Source organism: Coffea arabica, chromosome 8e (genome assembly GCF_036785885.1).
Source record: "Coffea arabica cultivar ET-39 chromosome 8e, Coffea Arabica ET-39 HiFi, whole genome shotgun sequence".
NCBI lineage: Eukaryota > Viridiplantae > Streptophyta > Magnoliopsida > Gentianales > Rubiaceae > Coffea > Coffea arabica.
Window position 1 is genome coordinate 436212 of NC_092324.1, and position 27227 is coordinate 463438.

At 38.7% G+C, this 27227-nt stretch overlaps 3 protein-coding genes across 5 annotated transcripts; 1 reads left to right on the forward strand and 2 right to left on the reverse strand.

Moving 5' to 3' along the window:
• Positions 1 to 5448: 5448 nt before the first annotated feature.
• LOC113703518 (uncharacterized) lies at positions 5449 to 16239 on the reverse strand. The gene is made up of 10 exons (XM_027224914.2): positions 14360 to 16239; positions 12332 to 12805; positions 11908 to 12209; positions 10157 to 10882; positions 9790 to 10068; positions 9521 to 9682; positions 8491 to 9423; positions 8187 to 8402; positions 7137 to 7397; positions 5449 to 6371 (listed from the first exon to the last, which is right to left on the reverse strand). The coding sequence occupies exons 1-10, from the start codon at positions 15798 to 15800 to the stop codon at positions 6027 to 6029; spliced, it is 5139 nt and encodes a 1712-aa protein (XP_027080715.1). The 5' UTR covers positions 15801 to 16239; the 3' UTR covers positions 5449 to 6026.
• Positions 16240 to 18660: 2421 nt separating this feature from the next.
• Positions 18661 to 21744, forward strand: LOC113702911 (protein FAR1-RELATED SEQUENCE 6). Of its 3 annotated transcripts, none has more exons than XM_027224089.2 (3): positions 18661 to 19071; positions 19205 to 19289; positions 19389 to 21744. In XM_027224089.2, the coding sequence occupies exon 3, from the start codon at positions 19449 to 19451 to the stop codon at positions 21564 to 21566; it is 2118 nt and encodes a 705-aa protein (XP_027079890.2). In that variant the 5' UTR covers positions 18661 to 19071; positions 19205 to 19289; positions 19389 to 19448; the 3' UTR covers positions 21567 to 21744. The 3 variants fall into 3 exon arrangements, with proteins under 3 accessions (XP_027079890.2, XP_027079893.2, XP_027079892.2); XM_027224092.2 differs by having other exon boundaries at positions 19548 to 21744; XM_027224091.2 differs by lacking the exon at positions 19205 to 19289 and having other exon boundaries at positions 19548 to 21744.
• A 1133-nt stretch (positions 21745 to 22877) lies between these two features.
• LOC113704203 (vesicle-associated membrane protein 711) lies at positions 22878 to 27184 on the reverse strand. The gene is made up of 4 exons (XM_027225934.2): positions 26649 to 27184; positions 25500 to 25690; positions 24263 to 24426; positions 22878 to 23381 (listed from the first exon to the last, which is right to left on the reverse strand). The coding sequence occupies exons 1-4, from the start codon at positions 26863 to 26865 to the stop codon at positions 23291 to 23293; spliced, it is 663 nt and encodes a 220-aa protein (XP_027081735.1). The 5' UTR covers positions 26866 to 27184; the 3' UTR covers positions 22878 to 23290.
• Between the last annotated feature and the right edge of the window lie 43 nt (positions 27185 to 27227).

Sequence of the window (27227 nt, forward strand, 5' to 3'; positions counted from 1 at the left end):
TCCATGATCCAGCTGATCCATTTTTCACAGAATCCCAGTTTGATCATCATTTCCTTCAAATATCCCCACTTCACCCTGTCATAGGCTTTTGACATATCTAACTTTAAAGCCATGAAACCTTGAGATCCCTGCCTTTTGTTTTTAAGATAGTGCATGTACTCATGAGAGACAATGACATTATCCAAAATTTGTCTTCCAGGCACAAAAGCTGCCTGATTTTTACTGATGCAATTATCCAGCACTTTTTTCAATCTGTTTGCAAGTATTTTGGATATGATTTTGTAAATGACATTGCAAAGACTAATAGGTCTGAACTGCTTTATATCAATGGGGTTTTCTACCTTAGGTATCAGGGAAATAATGGTATGATTAACTGCTTTGAGCATATGGCCAGAATGGAAGAAACTTGTGATGGCCTGAATTACGTCTGTTTTGAGGATATTCCAGAATTTCTGGAAAAAGTTTGGTGTCATGCCATCAGGGCCTGGAGCTTTTGTTGGGTTCATGGAAAACAAAGCTTCTTTGATTTCTGCCTCCCTAACAGGTTCAGTAAGTCTAAGGTTCATTTGGTCAGTGATGGTCTGTGATATTCCTTCTAGAACCATGTCTACCTGTTCAGTCCCTTTACTGCAGAAGAGGTCTTTATAATGACTCACCACTTCTTCTCCTATCTCCTCTTCTGAGTTAGTCCAATCCCCATTCTCTCGTAGTAATCTGTGAAGCTTGTTTCTCTGCCTTCGCCCCTTCACACTAGAGTGGAAGAAATGTGTATTCCTATCTCCCTCCTTTAGCCACTGAACTCTAGATTTCTGACTCCAAAACATCTCTTCTTCCTCATACGCCTCCTTTAATTGTCTTTTTAGCATCTTGTTTCTACTCTTCTTATCTTGGCAGTCAGTGTCTTTCAGCTCCTCCAGTTGCTTTTTTACCTTGTCAATATTCTTCCTTGCATTTCCTTGAAACTGGTTCCTCCATTTGAGGATTTCAACTCTGCAGGTTGCAATTTTCCTATGTACTTTGTACATTCTTGATCCACTGTGGGGACTATTCCAAGCCTGTTTTACTACTTCTTCCACACCTTCTTTTTTCAGCCATCTTTTATCAAATATGAATCTTTTTTTCCTTCTTTCTCGCAGGGGGTTAGCATCCAGTAATATCATACTATGATCTGAGCCAAAATTCTCAATGTGTTTGACTGTAGCTCTGTCAAAATGTTGGCTCCAGGCACTACTTCCTAGTGCTCGATCAAGTCTTTGTCTAATTTCTCCTTTTTGAGTCCATTGATTGCTCCATGTCCACGGTTTCCCCTCAAAACCCAAATCTATGAGGCCATTTTGATGGATAAAAAGTCTGAAGTCCCTAAAAGAACCTTCCTCTCTTCTTCTACCCCCCCATTTTTCATCATTGGAAGCAATATCATTGAAGTCTCCTGAGATCAGCCACCTTTGTCCCCACAGTACCTTCCTTCTCTCAATCACCTCCCATTGATTCCTCCTAATTTGATCATCAGTGCTAGCGTAAATTCCTATGAACCACTAGTCCACATTAGCCTCAGAATCCATGATATGGACTTCTACTGTGAAGGCAGTAGTTACCACATCCATTACCTGCACCTCATTGCTCCACATTACCGTCATCCCTCCTGCTTTATTCATGGATTCCACCACCACACTTTCCTCAAACCTCAACTGTTTTTGTAGTTTTTCCATGAAAATTTTTCTGTTTTTGGTTTCACACAGGAACACCAAGTTTGGGGAGAGAAGGTTACAAGCCTCCCTCAACTGGGGAATTGTCAAGGGGCTCCCAGCACCTTGACAATTTCACACCAGAGCTTTCATTTATCCATGGGTGACCAAGTTGGGCTGGTCACCTCCCCCTCACCTTGCATTACACACCTTTCTTGACCTATCTCCATTTTTCCTTTCTTTCCCGTAACCTCAACCACGTCAACATCCACCATATCTGCATCTACTAGATGAAACTTCCTTTTTCCTGCAGGTTCTTTATTAGCCAAGAGGTTTTGTATCTGTTTCAGAGGTTTCCTCCTTATAACTGGAGTTTTGGCCTGTTTCCTTCTCCTTATAGATGCCTTTTGATTGCTTGTGTCCCCAACATTTTCCAACGTTTCTTCTACTTGCATACTCTCAGTTTCTAAGTGGTTTAAAAGCTGTTCATCAGAATTCTCTGGCACTTTGTTCAGCTTTTCTGTACTGAACATCTCACCCTCATCTTTCGTAACCTGTTCCATTCTTACTGTCCCTACATTCCTGCTCTCCTCCATCTCTAATCTCTTCCCCTTTCCTTCTGTTTTTTTATTTTCACTCTCTTGTTCTTTTGTAGCCCGGGTAGTCCCTTCCTGACTACCAGCCACCTTCAGTCCAGCTTCCTTATCGCCTACAACCTTAATGCCTTGCTGCTCTTTTTCCATCAGTTTCCCTCCTCCTGTCCTTGGCACCAGTTCCCCATCTTTGAATCCCCAACGCTATTTGTTAGGAAATGTATTACCTGACTGTCTACCTCTCCCTTCTCTCTGAGGTGACATCTTCCCCCCTCCTGCCCTGAGCCATGGCCCAAATTGGTTATCCGCCTGGCCTTTCTCCACTTGTATACTATCAGTGCAATTCCTTTCACTATGTCCTATTTTACCACAAGTGTAGCAAAAATCTGGGCACCTTTCATACCTAAAATTAACCCATATCACTTTTCCATCCATTTTAACTGTGGTACCTCTCATAAGGGGTTGGGATATATCTGCCATCACCAATACCTTAATGTGCCTTCCTTCCTTACCACCCCCTTGAGGTATGATAACTTCCTTTGTTTCCTGGAACACCGAAGCTATTTTTCTCCCCACTTCTTTCGAGAGCCAGTGCACTGGGAGGTTCCAGATTTGTATCCATAGTGGGGCGATATTAAACTCAGCCGTTCCCTCTTCAAAACCTTCAAACCAAGGCCTTACTACTAACATATGGCTGTCGATGATCCATGGCCCTCCCTTAGAGATCCTGTCTCTATCTGTGTCACTGGGGATGAAGAACTGAAACGTATTGACTCCTACCTCCACAACCTTCAAACCTTTAGGGTATCCCCATGCTAAGGTAACAAAGTTTTTCACTCCCACAAAGTTTATTATTTTTTCACCTTTAATTTTCCCTACCAGGCTTTCTTCACACTCCTTCACGCTCGGTCCTACGTCTCCCCTGTCAATTTCTGTGCCACCCAACTCTTTTTTTGATAACACGAATTTTTGCAAAATCTCTGCTATCTCCTCAGCCATAGAAAAACCAGCTATGTTTCCAGAGAAGGAATATCACTGACCAAGGCACCTCCAGGAGATGAAGCAAGGGTTAAGTCTACTGAACAGGGGTGGTCTAAACGAACTCTAAAACTCTAGGTAAGAAACTTCCACTGAAGGGAAAGCAGTTCAGAGAGACGACTGGACAGAAAAATAGAAGCGTACAACTGCATCAGTGCACTTAAAACACCAGAAACCAATAAAAACCAACACAAGGCCTACCTTTTTTTTTTAATTATATAAAAAAAACCTTTTAAGGCTGTAGAAAGCCAACGAAAAACAGAGTGCCCTCTCCTATCCACGAATAAGAAAGAAATAAACAAGATTTCGGAAATAAAAAAACCTTATTTTTTTTTTTTGGAATGCACAGGATAAACGCGAGGACAGAGAGGACCTCAGCAGGAAAAATAAAACACCTTTCAAGAGTACTTGCAATACCAGGCTAGATCCGTACAGTAACGCTTTAAAGTTACCTGTCTGAGCTTTGAAGACAGAGGTTAGTGGAAATCCTACCAGACTGCCTTGATTTTTGGCTCCACCTATCTGAAGCTGAGAAAAAGCCTTGTCCGTTGTCTTTTAATGCTCCTACTTAAATCTGTCGGAAGCTTTAATTTATGTAGAGAGTTTTGTATTCTTGCATATGGGTTGGAAGTTGTATGGTCACTCAGGTTTCAGGCAAATTTTCTCAGAAAGACCTCCCAAGGAGGGAGATCTGCACACTTCCCAAGAGAGAGAAAATTTTGAACTCTCACACGGCGGGAGAGAAACTGATCTGCACTCTTTGTTGTTGTTGTTGATGTCGTTGTTTACATGCATTTTCTCTTGTCAAAGTCGGCCGATGAAGGACTAATTAAAAAAGTGTTTTACTTGTTAATTCCCCTTAAGTAGAGAAGAGATAGCATTCAATGGTTTCATATGTAGGGGTGACAACAGCTCGAACTCGGCTGGTTCGGCCAATAAAACTCCGATGAACCTAAATTTTTATTAGGTCCAAATTAAATATGAATTGAATTTGAATTATGTTAGATTCAAACTCGATTAAAGCTCGACTCATAAATGAGTATAATTATATAGATTATGACATAAAGTGTTAATAATTTATATATAAATTTATAATTATAAAATATCTATTACATATAATTACGTATTTAAGTATGAGTTTGAACCAAACCCGATTTAAGCCTGACACTCGTATAATAGTATATAATAGTGTGAGTTGAGTTTGAATCTTTTAATTTGAATCCAAAGCCCAAAAATTATGAAATTAAAAAATTGGTATAATTTGTGAGTCGAGTTTAGACTCGTCGTCGAAACCCACTCAAAATTTCCAACTGACACCCCTATTAATTAATATGTCTGAGCATTCACAAGAACCAATTTTTTTTTTTTTTTTGAAATTTAATCCTGCTGATGCCTAACAACATTGTACTTAAACTTGGAAAATGACACAGCTGGTCGTCACTCTGTCTAGTGACAGATGAAGAAAATCATACGCAGCACCATCCCTTCTGTAAGTAAGATCCCTATAACATTCACTAATTTTGTTCTTTTTAAGTTCTTTCCCCCTTAGGCTTCGCTTTTCTTTTAAGAACATTTCTAGACTCATGGCATGGACAATTAAATCTAATACATAAGCCAAATCTAAGTTCAACACTGCGATCTTCAACTCTTTTCATCATTCCTCAAAAGAGCTTAAAACTTTGTGGATTCAAGCTGCACTATCTTGTTGGAAGTTGGAACCAAACTAGCTCTTCTTGATCCTAGCTCTAAAATCTTGAACGAACATTTACCCAGCAGCTAACTTAACCTAGAGTACAAATAACCTGATTCTTGCTCTGGCCCGGCAAAGTAAGGACAGCAAAACCATTCAAATAGGGGTCTAATTTTATGTAACGAAGTTGGCACACAAAAAAGAGACGGCAACAGCAATTTTAGATATCATCCTGGAACTGAACTTTTACAGCCACTCCCTACTCCAGTCCGCACATCCTACAGCAAAGGTTCGTGGAAATATACCACTGGACCATCCCTAGGCTACACACAACACGAGCCAATCTGCTGACTTCACCATAAGTTTGGCTCCATTGCGAAGGAGAATAAGTTGGTCTTTAAACACCTCCTAGAACCACAATTTTAAGGGCCAACTTAAACAGTTTTCAACTTCAAAACCCACAAATTTGGATTCTGTTAAACGTCTATATTCCACTTATGTTGATATATTTACAAAAAAAGAGCTTACAAGAATCCAAGGGAATACAGTAACAGAAAGGATGAGAGATGAGGAGGCAAACAAAAGGCAGCAAATACTGCACCTTTGGCCACAAGAAAAATAGGGAAAAATAATGAATGTGTTAAAACTTAAACCAAAACCAAAGAGAGAGTCATTAAAGGATGGAAGGAGAAAAAGAAAAGGTGGGGAAGAAAACAAAACTTTTTAATGCCTTTTATCGGACGGATCACCTCAAACAAGCAACGGCATTTGGAATTGTTAAATAGCCATCGGAATCACATGGCCAGACCCATCCCAGAAAAACAACACTACACTGACACCACCCATTATATAAGATCTCTTGATTTTTCCCATGAATTCCAAAGCCCTTCAATTGCCAATTAACTCGTAAATGGGGCAACCCTTTCGTATTGGGACGATACCAGGCTCGCAATAGACAAACAAAGCTGATCAAACAAGAATGTTCCCCCAACTGACCTAAATGATGCATTTGACCTTGATTCAGGAGTGGTTGAACCAGGGGCCAACTGCACCATTCACGTGTCCGTTGCTGTGGATTCCAACACCATTTGGAACGAGGGAAGGTGGCAGTCCAACGGCCATTGGAGGTGGAGTAGCAGGATATAATCCATTATTGTGCGGAAGGGAATGGGGGCTTACAAGAGGACTACCAGCAGGACTTCCTTTGCGCTGCTGAATTGTATGAATCTGTCTCAGTCCATCTTCATGGATGCGTGACAATGTCTCCAACTCTTTCATGGATAAAGCTTCTAAGCCAACACCATATAGAGGTGCATGACGCGACATTTCTTCCTGAAGCGAAGCCTCAAGATGATGAATGTATTGCTGCAAAAACAATGAAGTCCGTTAAGCATTATCTTAAAATCAACTGATAACATATTATCGCCTGCATGTCGACAAAATATAAGATAGCAAAGATAACATTCAATTCCGATATGAATTTCCCCGATTCCGAATTCATTAAAACAGTCAATAGCAAAGAACAAATTCAATTCTGGCATGATCTCTCCTAAAATCCAAATATATACAAATAAACACAGTGAAGATCAAATGAAGCTGCAATTTACAAAATGTGAGGATCATGGGAATACATCAAAAACAAGACCAAAACAACCACCAGAATATTTATCCTGATTCCTTTGGCAAAAAAACACACAGACAAACAAAATTGACTTCCAAAAACTTCACTTTACACAATCTGAATGAGGGGCTGGTTATTAGCCAAATAAATCCCAACATTTGTATGCACAATGTCATTCATGGTTATCCAAATTGTCATTTCCAGCAGTTTAAATCAGATTGCTCAATTAGAACAGGGTGCAATCATGACTTCTAAATGATTATGTTGGACAAGAAGTTGACTTCATCATTCATTCAAAGGGAAAAAAGAAGAGAGAAATTCCTCATGAATCCAAAAATAAGTCAACAAAATCAACAAGAACTTCCCTTTTATTGTTATTTAGTTATCAATTTAGTTATCATTTGCCTCCTGGAATATATATGTAAGAATGGCCCAAAGTGAGAAAGAAGCCATCAGCCAAATACATTTTAGGAAAGAACTCTAGGAAGAGCAATGCCAAAAGCAAATACCTCACAGGCCTGCAATTTGGATTCCATCCCATCAATATAAGTTTCACATCGAGCAACTTGCTCTTCTTTCTCACGCTTCTCCCCTTCAGTTTGCCCAACAGTTTGTGTCAGCCGGCGAATCTCATCTTCAAGTGATTGCCTTATTTCTTCACGAGTAACATTCTCTGTGGCATATCGCTTCAGTTCTTCATCAAACCTTTTCCGAGCAGCTTCGGCATTCTTTAACCTCTCGGCCAATGCATTTTTCTCTTTCATAACTCTCTGGAGTACCCACAAGGTTACATCAGAAAAGCATCACTTTAACACTAAATGCCAACTAGAAATTTTGAAGTTACAAACACCAATGAAAACATCCTACTGTTGCCACATGTATACGTAGGTAGAGAGATTTCAGTCACTCTGTTCTCCATTTCTCATGATTGGTTGCACAAAGTATTAGGCAAACAAGTTGTATGCACCATATGTCAAGATACATAAAATTCTTTAATGTCAACAAGTATCTCTGTTTCCAACAGACAAAAGATTCTGCAAAACTAATGCAGTGAACATGCACATACTCTCTGGGCCACAAGACAACGAATCTGCAAATACTGTCAGGGGCCTTGTGCTTCATATTTAGGACTGGAAGCAGAACAAAAACATATACCAGAAAAATTCCTTTTAAACCATGAGCCAAAATCATATAAAAGATCCTCTTTCTAGGTTCAAGCGCAAATGAGTATCATTCCGACAGTTATCGATTTTAGTGTCCTCACTGAACAAACTCTAACATACCTCCCCAGTTTCTTAACTCTTTTTCCCCCCTTTTCTTTACTGTCATTCGTTAATTTCTTCCACACCCATAAGCTAAACCGCTAATGCCAATATAACACCGAGTCAATTAGATAACAGTTACAGAGACAGAAAAACACTAAGTTTTCAGTATGGTCCCCAAGTGAGTGAATGTGTATGCACAATATCCTTTTTGACAAATTTCAACAAATTTGTCACAAACTCCATCAGCTCTTGAGTTAAGAAAGCACAGATACAGAAGATGATATATACACAAACCTTCAACTCATCACGTTTTCGTGATCTCAATTGGGAAAGCTGTGACTCTGCATCATGCAGACGATCCTGAAGAACTTTCTTTTCTGCACTGAGTTTCGCTATTTCATCATCCCGCTCTGAGCGAAGCCACTCCAGTTGACTCTCAACTTCTTGAATCTGTTCAGACAGCTCCTTTCTTTCCCGGGCAAAACGATCAACTTCAGTCTTCAGCTCAGACTGTCATTTCATAAGAAAGTAATAACTTAAAGATATCAATCAGATACGGTAGTAATTACAAGACCAGCAATTAAAACAAGAAAAATACCTTAAGTCGGTTATTGGCAGCCTCTGATTCGCTTAACTTCTGCGACATATGAGCTTTTTCCTTGGCCACACTAGCAAGTTCTGCTTTCTTTTCTTCACGAAGTCGAAGAATTTCATCGTCAGTGGCACAGAGCTGATGCCAAAGAGCCGCCCTATCAACATTTGCAAGTTCAGCAACTTCTCGCATCATGCTCAGAACCGGTCTAACAATTTCTTGCTCCTCACAAACCAAGATCACCAAAATCTCCAAATCCAAGTCTATTTCACGACTACCTTCTGTGCTACTGGTAGCACGATCTACAAGTCTCTTGAGCATCCTCAACCTGTAAGGCTCATCAGTGTACCATTTAAATAATATGGTATAAAGCATCTTTACAAATTCTTTTATGCAGGGATCCTTAGAGAGTGCCAGTGTCTCAGCAAGACCAATAACAGAAGTGAAATCATCCTGTTGAGCCCTCAACTGCTCAATAGTTTCTCCTTCTACAGTTATATCGGAGTGCCCAAAATTTTCAGCTACATATTGAGAGGCCGAATTTAACCGTCTAGAAAGGCGTCTTTCCAAGACCATGGCCATAGACTGAGCTACAATGGCTCCTCTAGCTACAGCTCTCTCAAAAGTCTGGGAAGCTTCAACAGCAAGGCAAGGGATTGATAACATTTCAATAAGAATATATATGTCTGAAAAATAATAATTAGCACGAATAGCTTGTTGATTTACTGCATGCATTCTCTCAGATGTCGCACTTTCACCAACTAAGAACATCCCAGAAGGCATTGCAGAGATATCATCAAGATCATCACTACAATCAATATCTCGCATAATAGCTTCAGCAATATCTGCACAACTATTTACAGTTCGGCTTAAATAATCAAGGACACATGGGGAAACTTCAGTCCCCAAATTTTTTAGCCTAACACGCACTGCTCTCACCTGCAGAGAACACAAATACGATTATTTTGAATACAGAAACAATGGGGTGAGAGAATAAAACTAAGACTATGAATACAAATTTGGTTTGATTGCATACTGCTTGAGAAAGATGTTGGCAATGTAATGCAGCTTTGAAAATAAAATCCACAGTTGCTGCAAGAGGTTCATCATTTGAATCTGCCAAAAGCCCAAATGACTGAAAAAGAACACGTTCCCACACTTCGCTGCTACATTCCAACTGACTAAGTGCACTGAAAACCTGATCAATGAAGATTTGATAAATATTTCTTGATAGAAAAAGTGAAACCAGACAAACTAAAACCACATCCACATAATACTATGTGGGAAGAACAAGAATTATCATACAGGCAAGCGCAGACTAGTTTCTGCATCTGGCTTTCGTAATCGATCTAAAAGAGCACAAGCAGCAAGCGGATGTTCTGAATGTTCAACTAATTTTGGTACCAAAGCAACTAGATCTGGTTGTAGATGCTTTGGTGCTTTATCCAATACAAGAGCTATCTTCTGTGCAGAATGTGGTCTTCTTCTTGGCTCGGGACAACCTTGAGGAACAGCTCCATCAAGTGCTCTCAGAGAGTTCACAATCAACCCAAGAAGCTCCTCAGACTGCTCAGGCCACTTTGTCTGAAATTACAATTTCTTTGATCAGTCTATGCCAGAGAAGGTTAACTATGATGATGTAATCAATCTTTTGATAATTTGGCAATCATACCTTGGAACGCATGGTAGGATTTTCAGAGAAACCACCAGCAGAAGTTTCGGGTGGACAAATAGGTTGTCCAGGAACTGGTTTCCCAAGCACAAAATTTCCATCTACATCTGAGCTTTGCACAGCAGAGGCATTCATGCTCTCATCCAGTGCTGAATCGAATCTGTCATGTAGAGGAAGTTGTGCAGACTCCACTGCTCCATTGCCTCTATCTGATTCAAGTGGAGTAGTTGAACCACTACCATCTAGGGAAGGTTTGGAACTTATTTCAGAGGAATCATCAGCTGTACTTTCTTCCGAAGGTTGGCAACATTCGACCATTATATCCAGAAGTAGATCAATAATTGCTTGTTGCAAAACTTTAACTCCCATCAACAAGTTCATTAGACTGGGGGAAGACTCGTCATTCTTATTTAACTTCTTTCCGTCATTACAGCCAGATATCTTTGTAGGCAGAAGCAAGCGCTTTACTTTAGCAGGATCATCAAGATAAACACGAAGTCCTGTCAGAAACCCAGCAATTGCACCAGCATCAATGAGAAGTTTCTCTCTTAATGTGACCTGTGGCTGCGAAGGATTGTCTCCGTAAGTCAGGTGAAATCCTGCCCTTGAAAGAAGATTTCTGAAAATATCTTCGTCATCTCCACTTATCCCTTCACTATCCTCAGAATCAATCAGTTCATCAGGATCAGTTGTCAGAGCATCCTGGTCATCCTCGGAAGCTAAAACCTGATAAAAGGAACACAAAAACTCAAGCAGGTATCCATAAAAACTTAACCAGATGAATCTGTATTCTAGGCACACAATCACTGAAAGTGCAGAAACATCAAACATTGCAAAATGACTCCAAGATTAATGGTTCCCACAGAAAACCCACAAACTCAGGCAAAACCACTTATTTAACTGTTCCATCAGCCCCAATTGTCTCAAATCTCACCGGATTGGTCTTATTGAAAAGTAGTCAAACTAAAGGCCTCCATGTTTCTTAGCCGAAACATTGACAAGCACTAATGAAAGCAAGAGCTAATAGTTATTGTAAGCCAATATATATCTTTAAAAATAGTGATCAAGCAATCAAACTGAAAATTCGTTAGGTCAACACCAAACACTTAAACATGATTATATTTCTTCCCCTTGCTTACAAAACAGGGGAGCCATGAAGTTACAGTAAGATTGCTCTAGAACTTGGCTTCCAAATTCAAGAAACAATAATTTGATCTCCAAACAAGGACAAAGTCGTGTATTGACAAATGTCAGATTCATGAATTTTGTCTAGCAGCTAATAACTAAATTAATTCATCGTTTGAGTCTCTATGATGATTGATCTTCAGCAGCTTCCTTATAATTTCAGCCTGTGAATTCTGTATCAAGATTCTTGTTTGGACAGCTAACAGTTTCCACTAAAGCAACTGTTATAGATCATGAGAGAACCACATACAACATCCTCCTCTATAGAAGTAAAAGTTCTATTATGCATCTATAAGTTAGCAAATGACCCAAAGGCACCATCAATTTCTGTCATAGGTGATTACTAACATGCTCAACATGAAGATACTTCACCAAAACCACAAGACATAAACATGCCGAGAGAAGTATTTATAAATATTATTTCCTCACTTTGTTCAGGATACTTTCATTTTTAGCAGATATATCTAACTTGGAGGACAGGAAACAACTTCATACTTGTCATATTTCTTTTTTTCGTCTTGGAGAGAGAATTTAATTTCCTAAAATAGAAGATAAGAATGACTAACCTCTAGGTCTGAAAACTCAAACCAAGGGCAGCAGTCCAAAATTTCACATACAAAGACAACTGTTTCACGCACAAGAAATCCTGCATCTGCTTCCAACATATCTGACACTTTCATAAATTGAAGAACAGAGTTATTCCATGTCTTTGTGCATATAGAGGACTCCTTCCACACAGTTTTTGAAGGGTTTTTTTGGTTTACAATTGCCATTCTGTATCTGACCCAAAAATTCTTTTCAGGGTCAGTGCCAATAGATTGATCACTCTCTAAGTATATACATATGGTGTCAAATGACTCGTATACACCTGCAAACCAAAGGTAAAAGTTTAACATGGAGAACACTTTAATCAGTCAACTTCAGGAACGCCAACAACTATGAATCACAAATCTCAACTGGAAACGAACATCACAAGGAAGTAGAACCCACCAATCCGAAGTTCACATCCACCAGCTTGAAAGAATTTGCTAAATATCTTCCGAGTTTCCATAATTTCTTTGAAGGACATGAAGTTTTCCACCTTCCATGTAAATGAACTTCTTCTTCCAACTTTTTCTGACAAGGGAAGAGTATTTCCTGGCTCACAGTCCTGATCGGTTAAATCCTGAATTACTGATGTCTCTTTCAAAATAAGGACTTCAGCAGAGAAGCTAACAACGTCCTTCTCAAGAAACCCAGAATCTTGATCAAAGAGACTCGTCAGTGTCACAAATTCACGCCAACCCCAGTCCTTTGCAGCCTTGGAGTACCGATTTTGAGATTCCTTTGTGACAGATTTTTCATCCGACTTTTGGTTGAGAACTGATAATCTATGGCTCACAAAGCAACTCCAGTCATTGTTAGTATTTCGGGAATCTGTAACTTCAAGAAATACTGAGAGGTGGCACGGTGGCTGAGACTGCCCTGATGCCACGAAACAGAATAGCAGTATTACACCATTCAGCAAAAGAAGGACAAGACAATATGTCAAAAAGTACAAAGTGAGTTTGTGTACGATGAAAGGTTAATTGTCCTTCAATCAATCACAACCAGGCCAGGCATCAAATAATGTTCAAAGAGAACCCGACTTTTAAATGGAAGAACAAAATTAACAAACTGCAGGATGGAACCTATTAGATATCTCTTCTGTGGGAACACAGGAAGAGGGGGCAGGGATGTGATATGTACAAAATTTTTTTGAGATAAAAATTCAACAGCACCATTCAAAATGAAAAGATCAGGGGCCGTTTGGTAACGTTCATGTTTTCCCGTTTATGTTCTTTAAGACAACTAGAACGAAACACTTGTTCTATTTATTATTATGAACAAATAGAAATATGTTTGGTGCAAGATATAGTTTTACGAATAATTAAAGATAAACATGTTTGGTTGCCCTTTAATTGTTCTTAGTTTTTCAATCCTTTTCTTTGCTCCCTTCTCCCTTCTTTCAAGAAATTCTTAATCAATGGAAAACATATCTCCAAATCAACCACAATAAACAAAATGCATACCAAAAAAAAACACTAATATTAATCATCAAAACCACATTTATACCCTTGAATCACCAAATTATTAACAATTTGTCCACAATAAGCTCGAAATTAGCACAATTCACCAAATAATTAACCAAAATCAATCCCAAAATGATCAAGAAGTAGTTTACAGATGTCACCAAAATTAGCCAAAAATATAAAAATAATCCCGGAATAAAAAAAATTCACCAAGCAATTGGCCAAAATCAATTCCCAAATTAACCCAATCACCAAATTTCACCAAGTCCAAACCCATAAAATTAGTCCTAAAATTATTGAATCCTCCCAATTGCATGGCAGCACCAAGGGCTCCAGCTTTCTATCCGCATAAACTGATGATAAGGAGATTTGGGAGCTATGAGTATGGGGAAACCAAAACTTCACTTTTGATTCAAAAACACTGTAACATTCCCTTAAGTTGATATACTAAAATCTGCCACAAAGGATGTGAAGGGATTGACTCTTCAATATCTTTATCCACTTTAAATTTGAGCCCTGGAAATTTGAGCCTCATACAAACAAACTGCGAGTAACACCATAGAAAATGTCTTTTCCTTTTTAAATTTATGTACTGATTCCATTTGATGAAAACACTAAGAAAAGTATTAAAATACTATTCATTAGAATACTATTCACGCGTGTTTTATCATGTTTGTAGAACAAGCCAATAAACCAATTTTGGTGTTTTAGAAACAGGCACATTGTTTCAAAACATTTATCCGTTTACAAAATCAAAAACACCTCTAGCAAATGCTGTTCTTTGTTTGTGTTTGTAAAATTCTCCAAACATAAACAAAAAAGCAGCAAACATAAACATTACCAAATGGCCCCTTAGTTATGGCACTTAAGACTTTGGATCCACGTTCGAGTGTTAATTCAAATGGGACCTGGCTTAGTACCATTTAAAGCATGACAATAATTCATAAAAATATAGCAAAATGCTTACCTCGAGGATAAACAATAAGGCGACAATCCCGGTTGCCAATTTGAAATCTCCTGCTCTTGATGCAAAGCCCAGTGATCTTCCTCTTCTTGAGAAGGTCTTTCAACCTCGTGAAATTCTCAATCTTCCAAGAGAACTTCCCATAATGGCCATCGTTTTTCTTGCTAACAATATTCCCATTTTTGCCAGCATCCTTCCCTGGATTCTTAGAGAAATTATTCTGTTCTTTAATGACATGGAACGATGTGCTGAAAACTGCCATGTCATCCACCAAATACCCTGACTCGGTCCCTATGAAATCTGACATCTTCATATAATCATTCCATCCCAAACTGGTGTTATCTCCACTCTTATTATCAGCTGCAAACCTCCCATATGAGTCCCTATGCATGTGATTAAACCCCGGCTTCTGATTCAACACGGACATCCTAAACAAACACCAGCAACTCCTATCAGAAACCCCTAAACTCTTCTCAGTATCCTTACTCTCCAAGCACATTGACAAATAGTCCACCCCATTCACGGAGCTCTGGTACACACTAATCCTCAAATTACACTCTCCAGCCGGAAAAACCGGGCTCATTATCTTCTGAGTCTTAATCATTTCCTTAAACAAGCTAAAGTTATGAACCTTCCAAGTGAACTTCCCACTCAAGACATCCCCATTGACAACACCAGCAGCCAAATTAGAGGAAGGGTTGGACTGCATATCGTTATTATCCCGCGAGAACGAAATAGATTCGTGTAAGATCAATATATCAGCGGTAACTAAGAGGCAATCATTATTAAACAAAAAGCCGAGCTTAGGTTCCAAGATTGAGTTAGAGGGAGAGAAATCACACCAGCCATGGGATTTCTTCTTGGAGGAGAAGCGGTGCCAGCTGTCGCGGTGGATGGACTTAGTGGGGTCGGAAGGGTGGTCGACGGAGAGGCGGTAGCTGGCGAAACAATCCCATTTGGACGACGTGGTGTTGCGCGGGTCCATGATTTGTAGATAGATGCTGATGTATCCAGGGAGGGCCTGGGAGTCACCTTTAGGGTAGATTAGCAGGCGGCAATCGTAGCCGCCGACCTCGAAGTACTTGCTCCAGAGCGCCCGAGCCTTGACTCTGGGGAAATTAGCGATGGCCCATTTGCAAACGGCGGCGTATTCGCCTCGGCGCTCGACCACCACAGTCTCCGCCGCCGCGGTGGCGCACGTTGCGTCACGGGACGAGGCGGGATCCTCGGCAGCCAACATGGGCTTGTCAAAAGATAAGGAAGATTGGGCCGGAGTCGTCATCGGCGTCGCCGTCGCCGTCGCCGTCGCAGCCGATGAATGGGATGATGAGGCGGATGAAGAGGTGGCGGTTGGGGCCATCTGGGCTTGGTCGGAGGAAGAGGACGACGAGGGGACGGCAGCATCAGTGGAGAGGTGGTGGTGGTGGTGGTGGTGGTGCTTCATTGCTGGTGTCTGTTATGTGTAGGTCTTACGTTTGTGTGATTTTGAGGGAGTAGTTCTTTCTAGGTTTTGTTTTGCGTTGATATTTCTTTAACTTTTTGTCTTATTTTTGTTTTGAAATAAATACGGACCAAATAGGAAATAAATGTGTGCTGGAATGGATGGGGGATTTTGGGGGGGGCGCGGGGAGAAAAGACAGATGTAAGCCTATAGGAGGGAAGGAAGAGGGAGGACTCTTCAGGACTCAGGATGAAGAAAGCGTTTGGGACTATACTACACTGTACTATAGGGAAGTGTAGCTTTTGTTTTCAATTTTTTCATTATTTTTTTTTTTTGATGCTTGGCTCAAGGATTGATTAATTTGGACCGTCAACAACATTTGTTTTTTTTTTTTTTTTTGTGTACTTTTTTGGGTTTATGTCATAGCATGATGCTGTGGTGGGATGGAGGGGGTGCGTGTGTGAAAGGGCAAGAAGTAACAAACACCAATCACACACACAACAATCCATCATCATGCTTGGCACACACTTTCTTACACAGGTTCTCTCTAGAAAGAAGAGGAGATTTTGATGAAGAGGAGGGGGAGCCAGGGTTGCATTTCCATGATTTCTTTCCTTTTGTTTTCTTATTTTCTATTTTGGGCTGTACTGAAATGGGGTGCCTTATGTTTGGTGCTTTTCCCCTTTTTTTCCTTCCTTTGTATGCATGAATCATGATGAGATGTATCTCATCTTTAGACTATACTTAAACATTTGTTTATACTCTATTTTGGGAAGGGGTGGATTCAAATGGAACCTAGCCGTCATTGGACCAGACCAGATGGTATTTTGGGAAGGGATGGACCTGGAGAGAATTGAACCGCTCTTGGATTAGATGGATGCCTTGTGTATTCTTCGGTGAAATTTTCAAGCAAACCTGAACAAAAATGCATCTCATCTTTAGATTATACTTGAAGTGAACCAAATGGGTGCATTGTGTACTCTCCGGTGAAATTTTCAAGAAAACCTGCATAAAATGCAAGCGAAGCTGAGTTGGTTATTTTGAGATTATACTTGAATATTTGTTTATAGTATTTTCTTAAAATGCTGATTCTTTCACATTTTCGCTTGCTATGATATTTTTAAATTCCTCAATTTGTATTGTGAATTGATATTTCCATTTATAAACAGGACATCACAAGTTTTGGATTATACTATTTAAACATTGGGCTCGACTAACAAGTGCAGCCATGCACTTGTTAAGATAGGTGCAAGTGTTAATTTTGTTTGAAAGTAAAATTAATTTGATAAAGTATTTAAATATAGAAAGATTGAATGTGAGTGTATATATTCACGTGATAAATTAAGTGTGATTTAAGCGTGTTAACGATAGCTCTCAAAGCACTTGTTAGAAAATCGTAACGTTTGATTCTTTTACATTTTCACTTGATTTTTTTCCCTAGAGATTCCATAATACAGTATTTGTATCGTGAGTTGATATAATCACTTGTAGACCAATATCATAGGATTCTTTTCTTTTATATTAGCTTACAATCTAATAAGCTATATTTATTCAGAAAAAAAAGAAAAAATCATTCCTCACATTTTGCAGAATGACTTTTTTCGTCTCTTACTTTTAAGAGTGTAATTTTACGTCCCTTACAAATTCACATTAATCAAATTTGGTCCCTACCTATGTTTTCGACTAGTTTTTTATCTGAATCCACCATGTGCCTTGTACGTGATCATTTTTTAAAGGCAAAATTGTCAAATCAAATTTCGCATAATTCGATTTTTTCGTCCCTCACATTTTACAAAATGAAATTTTTCGTCCTTGACATTTCAAAAAATGAATTTTTTCATCCCTTACTTTTCACAAAATTAATTTTTTCATCTTTCATTAATCATGTGTATAATAGTTTCTTTCTTTTTTTAAGCCCATGATATATGTATCTATTTGATTTCATTTGAACAGTATGAATATCATGTAATATATATATATATATATATATATATATATATATATATATATATATATATATATATATATTTGTAAGGTTATCAGTAATTACTAAGGTAAGGTTACATGATTACAGATTACTAAGGTTATTAGAAGTAATTACATGGAGTTATATTGCAATAACTAAGGTTACCAGTAATTACAAATTCCTCTTTAACCACATGCGCCAAACAACCGCGCGATGTGCTGGCATTCATTCTCTAGTGTGTATATATATATATATAAGTTTTCAAAAATAAGAAAAGGCTGTCGTACACATAATCAATGAGGGATAACAAAATTTCATTTTGCAGAATGTGAGGGATGAAAAAATTTATTTTGTAAAATGTGAGGGACGAAAAATTCATTGTGTAAAATGTGCGGGACTATGGATCAAATTATGTGAAATGTGTTTGACAATTTTACCCCTAAAAATAATCATGTGCAAGGCACGTGATAGATTCCGACCAAAAACTAAACCTAAATAGAGATTAAATTTGATCAATGTGAATTTGTAAGGGATATAAAATATACTTTTAAAAGTGAAGAATGGAAAAAGTTATTTTACAAAATGTGTGGAGCATTTTCAACGATTTTCCAAAAAAAAAAAAAGAGTCCAAAAAAAAAAAAAGGTCTACCCAAAAGAATCTGCAACTCTATTGCAGCAACTTTTAACCACTTGTCAAATGTCACGGAGTATGTATTACTAGTAGATTAGACAAAATGTGTGTGGTATGGTGTACGTCTACATCATCACTCAAGTCATTAAACCGGAAATTCACCTCACAAAACGTTGCAGAATCAAGAAAACTGTAAAAAGTGGTTTTCTCCACTAAATTACTTTCCGTCCCACTTGAATTATAAGTACGAACTCCCGTACGAAAAATTGCCAGACCAAACTCACGTACGAAAAAGGTCAAATACATAAGTTTGAAAATTGCCAGACAAATCCAAATAAGCTAATGTATCATGCTCCGCGCTGACTGCTACAATTAACCTTCCCTGAATTGGCAAATTCCCAAATCCCACCACCCCTACCATCCTCTCTCGTCCCACCACCGCCACCACCTGTCTCTCACCTGTCTCTCAGAGGACTCCCGGGATTTCGCTTTCTTTCCCTAATTAATTTCCGGGTATTAATTGAACAGTAGTACTTCGTTTGCTACTGATGCAAATCCAATGAGGTCAGAATGTTCAGATGGATTATTTGCTCATCAGTTGGCAGTTCCATTGACTGCTGTTTGCAGATTGAATGCTGCCGCTTTGGCAACCCCTTTTTTTCTTCTCATTCTATAAGGTCAGTGCAAACTAAATTTACTCTTGTGAAAATTGACTTTTTAATTTTTTGTTTTCTGTTTGGCGGAGAAATTGGGTTTGGATTGAAACAAGATTTGCTTGGATTAAATTCCAAATTTTTGGATTTCTTGCAGTGTTTGAGTTACTGAGTCAAATGATTATTGGGTTTAGCAAAGCATTCATACTTGTTGGACTTGATTGCTATTTTCATCAAACCAGGTAGCTGCATTTTGCATTCTTTGCTTACGGTTTAAGGGTGTCCTTTAAATTTTTTTTTGCCCCCTTTAATCGCTTATTGCTTCATGTTTACTGTGTTAGGTTTGGTTTTGCAGTTAACATGCTTCTACATTACACCGTATCTTTGTTGAAGACAACAGAATGTTGATTCTTTCTTTTTTCTCGACCTTTCATTTTTTTTATTTAGCCTTTTCATTATTTGAAACCTTTATGAGTTCCTCTGTTTCCCTGCTTTTACAGATGGAAGTTGTTTGCCTCAACAGTGAGCCAGCCTTCAATGAAGGTGATGAATATGAGCATGAAGGAGATTCTGCCACGGGGGAAAATGCGGATGAACTGTGTGCAGCGCCGCACTTGAAAAGGGAGCCCCCACCACCCACAGTTGGTTTGGAGTTTGACTCTTTTGATGAAGCTTATGATTTCTATAATGGCTATGCCAAGGATCAAGGATTTGGCATTCGAGTGAGCAATTCGTGGTTTAGATCCAAAAGGAAAGAGCGTTACAGAGCGAAACTCAGTTGCAGTAGTGCAGGTTTCAAGAAAAAAAGTGAAGCAAACAATCCTAGACCAGAGACAAGAACTGGTTGTCCTGCAATGATAGTCATTAAGCTTGTTGACTCTAAAAGGTGGAGAATCGTTGAAGTTGAGCTTCAACACAATCATTTAGTGAGCCCTGAAATCAAACGCTTTTATAAGTCACACAAGAAAATGATTCTTGCCGCCCAGAAATCACAGCAAGCTGAACCCGTTAAAGAAATACATACTATTAAGTTATACAGGACTTCAGTTATCAATGCAGCGCCCAATGGGTACTCCAAAGTTAAGGAAAGAGATGTTAGGCATCCTACAGATCACTCAAAGCATTTGGAACTTAAAGAAGGGGATGCACATGCAGTCTACAACTACTTCTGCCGCATGAAGTTGACGAATCCAAATTTCTTTTATTTAATGGATCTTGATGATGAAGGACGGTTGAAAAACATTTTCTGGGCTGATGCTAGGTCCAGAAGTGCTTATATTTACTTTTCTGACGCAATTGCAATTGACACAACTTGCTTGACTAATAAGTATGAGTTGCCTTTGGTTTCTTTTGTGGGAGTAAACCACCATGGGCAGTCTGTCTTATTGGGATGTGGTTTTCTTGGGCACGAGTCAGTTGAGTACTTCGTTTGGATGTTCAGGTCATGGCTGACATGTATGTTAGGCAGGCATCCACGAGTTATCCTCACTGATCAGTCAAAATCCTTGCAGATGGCCATCTCTGAGGTATTTCCTGGGACTCGTCATTGTTATTGTCTGTCATATATCATGCAGCGTGTTCCTGAGAAATTGGGTGGACTGAGGGGATATGAAGCTATCAGGAAGCAACTGAATCAAGCGGTATATAATTCTATGAAGATAGCTGAGTTTGAAACTGCCTGGGGTAGCATGGTCGGTCAGCATGGGCTTGGGGAGAATAAATGGCTACAATCATTACATGAAGATCGACAAAGATGGGTGCCAGTGTACATAAAAGACACCTCTTTTGTTGGAATGATCCCTGTTAAAGAAAATGAGGTTTCAAAACCTTTGTTTGATGGCTATGTTCACAAACACACATCGTTCAAGGAATTTCTGGATAAGTATGACCTTGCACTGCAAAGAAAGCTGATGAAAGAAGCTACAGGTGATACAGAGTCCAGAAATTGCAGCTTTGAGTTGAGAACAAAATGTAATTTTGAGTTGCAGCTCTCCAAGGTGTACACCAAGCAAATTTTTGAAAAGTTCCAGATTGAAGTTGAAGGGATGTACTCTTGCTTCAACACAAGGCAAGTCAACATCAATGGGCCTATAATAACATATGCTGTTAAAGAGCGAGTTGAAGTAGAAGAAAGTGAAAAGGAGGTTAGGCAGTACGAGGTTCTGTATGAGACAACTAACATGGAAATAAGGTGTATTTGCAGCTTGTTTAATTTCAGAGGTTACTTGTGCAGACATGCATTGAATGTCTTCAACTATAATGGTGTGGAAGAAATCCCATCTCAGTACATCCTACCACGCTGGAGCAAAGATTACAAACGCAGGTTTCCTCTAGATCCTTTCCCCAACGACGTTGATTTGAATGACTATGTGCTTAGGTATAATCATCTACTTAGCCGTGCTATTCAAGTCATTGAAGAAGGGGCGCAATCTCGGGAATGCTGGAAGGCTTCCTTACAAGGATTGGAAGAGTTATGTAGGAAATTCGCTCTTGAAAATGTTGATGAGGTTTATTTGTAACCATTAACTTCATTTTTTTGGGGGGGTTTTTGGTCTCAACTGTTCTTGCACATATGTATAGGTGTACATATACTCCATATCCTTGTCATCCACATTTGCATTATTCCAGTGTCTGTGTAGACAAGACTGAGCTCTCAATTTATCCAGATTGGCCAATACGAAGCTAGAAATTGTCTAATTACCAATTTTCTGTCATTAACAACCTACTGTTTGACTACTTTACTCCCCTGCTTCCTCACCAATCATCTCTTCTGGTTTTCCTAATACCTAAGGTGCAAAAACTTGGAACGTCCACGCTAGTTAATCCGATTTGATGAGAACCATTCACTCGCAGAAGTTGTTCAGGGTTTCAATCCACAAAAATCCCATGGCTTGGGGTTCTGGATGCTGGCGCTACTTCATTCAGTTCTGTTCCAGTTAAGAAGAGTTTTTTGACATGGGCATCAGCTCTGAAGCTCATCAAAGCGAAGGGTTCCATTGAAAATGCATGTCTTACCTAACATTTTGAAGCTAAGCTTGTTCAATTGTGAATTTTGATGAGACTCATCGAAGCACAAATTTTACAGTATGTTACTTCGTTTCTGAATGCACAGGTTTCTGGCTGATAAGATTAAAACTGTAAGAATGAAACTGCAATAGTTAGGGAACGTTCACATCCTGTATCCCAAAGCAGAAGTAGGTGCAAACTTATCAAGCGTGGCACCAAGTGATAAACAGGAGCAGGTGCAACTCACTTTGGCATTCAGTTCTGCAACTGTTACGCATGGAGGAAACGGTTGTCATTTGCATTGAAAGTATACCGTTTCACAACCTTGAAGTTCTGGTTGTGATAAATGGCAAACTAAACTTCAAGTTATAACTTAAAAAGTATCTTAACTACTAACATATTTAATCTAAACCTGGATGATAATCAATTATTTGATGGTAATGATATCCACTAATCTCAAACAAAACCACTATCAAAGATCAATGTGCGGCTCAAGTAAAACATTTACCTTCAACGATCACTACTCTCTAATCAAATTGATTCCAAAGTGATGGAAATATCTTAAGGTCTGAATTGTTACAAGAGGATATTAAGGGGGTGAAACTATATTGGCCCCAGAATTACTCAAAGAAAATTTGCAGGGACTCCATTAAGATTGTAGAAATAATTAAAATTTTGAAAGATATTATGTTTGTGTGGCTCGACATCCTGCATTGTCACTTTTTCCTCTAGTCTCAGCCACAGTAAAAGAGCAAAAGAAAAAGAAGCAATAAAGACAAATTAAAGTCCAACAATTCTTATAAAAATCACATATCACACTCAGCTTAAAAAACTAAAAATGATCTCCATTCAGCATATTGAACATTGGACTGGCTTAACCATACAGCGGAAGACAACAACAGATGGAGAATGCTTCCCTATAAACACTATAAACATATGCCACTCAGCTTACCTCCAGTCCTATCTGGTTTTCTACATCAAAGATAGTTGTGGAGTGAAAATGAAAAGCAAAAGAATAACTTACTCCTTTTACATATCGACAACTTAAACCAAGTATCAAAGCTGCATAATAAGTTACACTTTGACGTAACAGGTAGCTATATGCAAGAGAAAAAGATATTCTCACAAACAAATCTGAGCGACACTCCTGAGAGACTGAGGTACCAAAAAAACACCATGTGCCAATGATGGAGAGGAACCAAAGGAAGGGCAAATAACTCTCACTTGATGCTGTAACTCACTTCAGACAAGTAGGAAGAGTAAGCCCATGGCAAACAAAGGCCAAAACAACATAAATTACCACGAGGAGGAGAAGGATTAGTGCAATCCTGCAAAGAGTTCCACATTTTATTAGGGCTAGCAATATAGAAAGAACATACAGAGTTGCAACTTAATCCAGATAATGCCTATGCGATAAATAGGAGGTTCTTAATTAACCAGATTAAACAACATTCGAAAAACATATGCGATCAAATATTAGGTGTGCGGGTGTGCGACGTGAAGGGTGAAAGAGAAGCATATAAATTTCTGGTATTTTATGCTAATTTTCAGTGTATGCGACGGTGAAGAGTGAAAGAGAAGCATATAAACTCATTTGCTGTTGAATGTCTCAGGAACACATTGATTTTTAGCATCTATGCTAAAACTATAACTATGCATATCTAAACTAGCAAACCCAAATGTACTTCACTCCGTGAAAAAGGTGCAAGCACTAAAAACCAGCCAGCTGCATAACCATAACCACTACAACCGAGTCTCAAGCCACACCACCCATGTCCTAAGGCTCAGCTCCATACTACTCTTATTCTTTGCACCTTCCTTCAACAGATTCGACATACATTTGCTAAGCAATTCTAGAACCAACACGAAAAGCACTTGGGAGGGAAAGGGGGAAGGATCTAAGTTCCCACCTCTCAAAGATAGCCTCAAATCATGTCAAAAAGTCCATTTCAGATTCAATTGCATTAAGTGAAGGAAACCAGGCTAAATGCAATCGTGGCTTTATTACCATTAGAAACTCCAAAAGAAATGCAACAATTAGATAAAAAGGAAAAAATCATACTGCTATCAATTCCAAGCCAATGAAAAAAATTCGGATCTAGACACCCCACCCCCAAAATAAAAAGGGATGCAGTCTCCCGATGGATGGCAGTGAGTATCTTCATGCAAATGCTACAGCAAGCAATGGAGTTCAGATGGAGAAACATACGTGAGCTTGACATTTCTCCACCACACGGTGCTTCGGAAACGGCGAGCCTGCTTCCTGAAGCGGAAAGTGTTTCCTTGCATATTGGCAGTTTTATCAACTAACAATTCCAAACGATCACCTCTCTCCAAAACTTTATCAATATTCTCGATCATAACATTTCGCACCTGTTAAACAACATGATGTCAGTATAGAATATCCAACTTCTATCTTCAACACAAACCTTAATTTCTTTTACGTTGACTTCCATTTGAAACTGTACAGAAATTAGAAACGACACCACTTTAATGCAGCATAAAATAGGAAGCTTTTCAGAGTAAAGCAGTATCATAAGACAGATTAACAAGGCCAAATCAACAAGCTACCAAGTAACATCAAGAGCGAATTTTAGATGACATTGTTTCGAATCAAGCCAAAGTAGAATTATAAGAACTCAATTCTGCATGGCAGGAGCGTCATTTTTGGAAAACAGTTGTACTAGTAGTTATTCAATGGAATTCTGTCTACGCTTCTTTAAAAATCTTCAAAGGGTACATCATATTTGTATCTTCAATCACAACGAAAGAGTATAATGGTATTTGTATCTTCAATCACAACGAAAGAGTATAATGGTGTGAGAAGAATTATAATGAAACATATTTCTTTATTTTTAATATGACTGTAGCTCAAAAATTCTTTTGTCCATTCCCATAAATTTAATTTTTTCATACTAGCAAGACATAAAAACCAGAAAATTATTGTTAAATTATCAAATCTAACATGAAAGTACCAACAGAAATCATCCATATGCATTTACATTATGAAGTCCATCGCCTCGTTTTATTACACGGAACATATTATCTTTGGAATGTGACATCTTTACATTGAAGAATTTCTATTTGGACCAGTTAAAGTACACTAAAATCTGTAGCTGCATCAGGAGGGCGATTCTACAACTCATTCATACAGTAGCTGCAAAGTCAGAGTATTATCATGTTGAAGCTACAGAGCCATTACTACCTTAAAGCAGGAGGAAATTCATCTCAAATGATATATAAAAGTTCAAATGATATACAAAAGTAGAAGTGCAAAAGAACATCCATTACAACAGAATGCTGGTTAAGTAGTATTATGTCACCAACACTCAAAAGCTGCAAGTGGATGAGAAAAAAGTAAAGATAGCAAGAAGAGAAAGAAGAAGAATAAGACCTGATTAAAGAATAGAGGAAATGTATTAGAATCACAAACATTTGAAACTCACCTGACTCATTTCACCTTTTAGCCGGTTTATCCTGTCTGCATTTGGATCATGTGAATAGTACTCCATCTGCTGGCTAAGAACTCTGGAAAATTCATCATTCATGGCATAAGGTTGAGCAGATAACACAGCTCTGCCATAGGTCCTCACAAATCTCTGATGAATTTCTTCAAGGAAAGCAAAAGGGATCCTCCCTGTAGGAATATCAAGGGTAGGACGTTTTACTTTGCAAATGAACAATTTTCATCAGCTAAGAGCAACCATATGTTTGGTAATTAAAAGAAATTTTTAACATTGCAGGTATAATGCAAATTCCCATAATATTTTGACATTGGACATTAAGAACATTTTGGATCAAATTAATACTCCTAAAAATAATAAACAATTGTACATGTACTCCTCAGTGTGGACAGGCCCAACTAGCAAAACTATGCATGCTAAATATAGCAAAATTAGCAAAAGATGAACTGTTTGTGCAAGCTCGAATTATACCATGTGAACAAGCTCAAAGCCAAGAAAGTTTACATTGCTTCTTTACAAACATCTAAAGAACACGTATTAAGGAAACAGCAGCAAGACAAGCATCCAAGTTTCAAGGAAGCACAAATAACGTCACCAAAACTTGACGTCCAAAAACTACTAGTAAGCAGTCAAATGATGGGAAATTAAAAGAAGAAACCTTTAAGAAGCTCAAGCTAAACGCTTAAGGCCCTATTGAGGAAAAGACACAGAATCTTTACATTATTACATATTTGAGGTCGTATGCAGTAAAAACCCATACCCATAAATGAGACTAGCATTCAAGCTGGCAGCTATCAAGAAATATCCATTTACCTAGCAATTCAATCAAAGGATTCCTAAGTACAGCAAAATATTTACTCCGAAATCAATCGAATCTCTAACATATGTGCCAAAAGATCAGCTTATTTCCTTAGATCACACCATCTTTGTCATTTTGTATTCTGAAGGCTATCAGATATCAATCAAGTTAATGATATGAATCTACCCATGTTCAGGAAACGGAAGATATGGAAAATATCAGCAAGGCAAAAAAGTCGTAATTTTGAGGATGAAAAATCTAAAATCTTTCCCTTTTCCTAGAAGAAGCAAAGATTGATTGAGAAGAAGTGGAGAGGGGAAAGAAGGGCATACGTCCGGCGACGTCGTCGGCCATACAGAGAACGGTGAGGCCATCGGTGCGTTTGACGTGGAAAATATAGCGATCTTGAGAATAGGAAACATTGGTGTCGTTATTGCCGGGGATTTTGTCGAGAATCTGCCTGGCGATGGAGTTGGCATTGGTGGAGGTGGCGCTGAATTCCGCCAACACCACCGATCCCCTCGCCACCAGCGCGTACAGTATCGCCATCCCTTTTACTGGCCACCCACGGACTCCTTTTTCTTTCCCTCTCAACTAGCCCAACCCCAATTGTGCAACTGTAAGCTAATTATATCTAGGGGAAAAAATGGAGGGGGGAAAAAAATCCTCCTTTTCTCTCTCTTATGCTTTAAGGGCCTAAGGTGACTAATTAGTCGAGTGATTGGATCCCATGAATCAGCATGATTGATCGAGTTGAGCTCCCTCTTATTCTTCTATAATATTCAAATTGGAATTGGATAATGATTACTATATGCCACAGGATGTGATTATTTAGTTAATGCTATACGAGAACTAGTAGTAGTTCTCCATGTATTGTCCATGCTCCATACTCCATAGGCGTGCGGCCAACA

Excerpts from the sequence above, each read along its gene's own strand:
- LOC113704203 (XM_027225934.2), bottom strand. The coding sequence starts at position 26,865 with ATGGCGATACTGTACGCGCTGGTGGCGAGGGGATCGGTGGTGTTGGCG. Across the intron at positions 24,427-25,499 it reads TAAAAGGTGAAATGAGTCAG|GTGCGAAATGTTATGATCGA; the intron begins GTGAGTTTCAAA and ends GTTGTTTAACAG. Across the intron at positions 23,382-24,262 it reads TGGAGAAATGTCAAGCTCAC|GATTGCACTAATCCTTCTCC; the intron begins GTATGTTTCTCC and ends AACTCTTTGCAG.
- LOC113702911 (XM_027224089.2), top strand. The coding sequence starts at position 19,449 with ATGTTGATTCTTTCTTTTTTCTCGACCTTTCATTTTTTTTATTTAGCC.
- LOC113703518 (XM_027224914.2), bottom strand. The coding sequence starts at position 15,800 with ATGAAGCACCACCACCACCACCACCACCACCTCTCCACTGATGCTGCC. Across the intron at positions 9,424-9,520 it reads GCCAACATCTTTCTCAAGCA|GTGAGAGCAGTGCGTGTTAG; the intron begins GTATGCAATCAA and ends TGTTCTCTGCAG. Across the intron at positions 6,372-7,136 it reads CCAAATTGCAGGCCTGTGAG|CAATACATTCATCATCTTGA; the intron begins GTATTTGCTTTT and ends TTGTTTTTGCAG.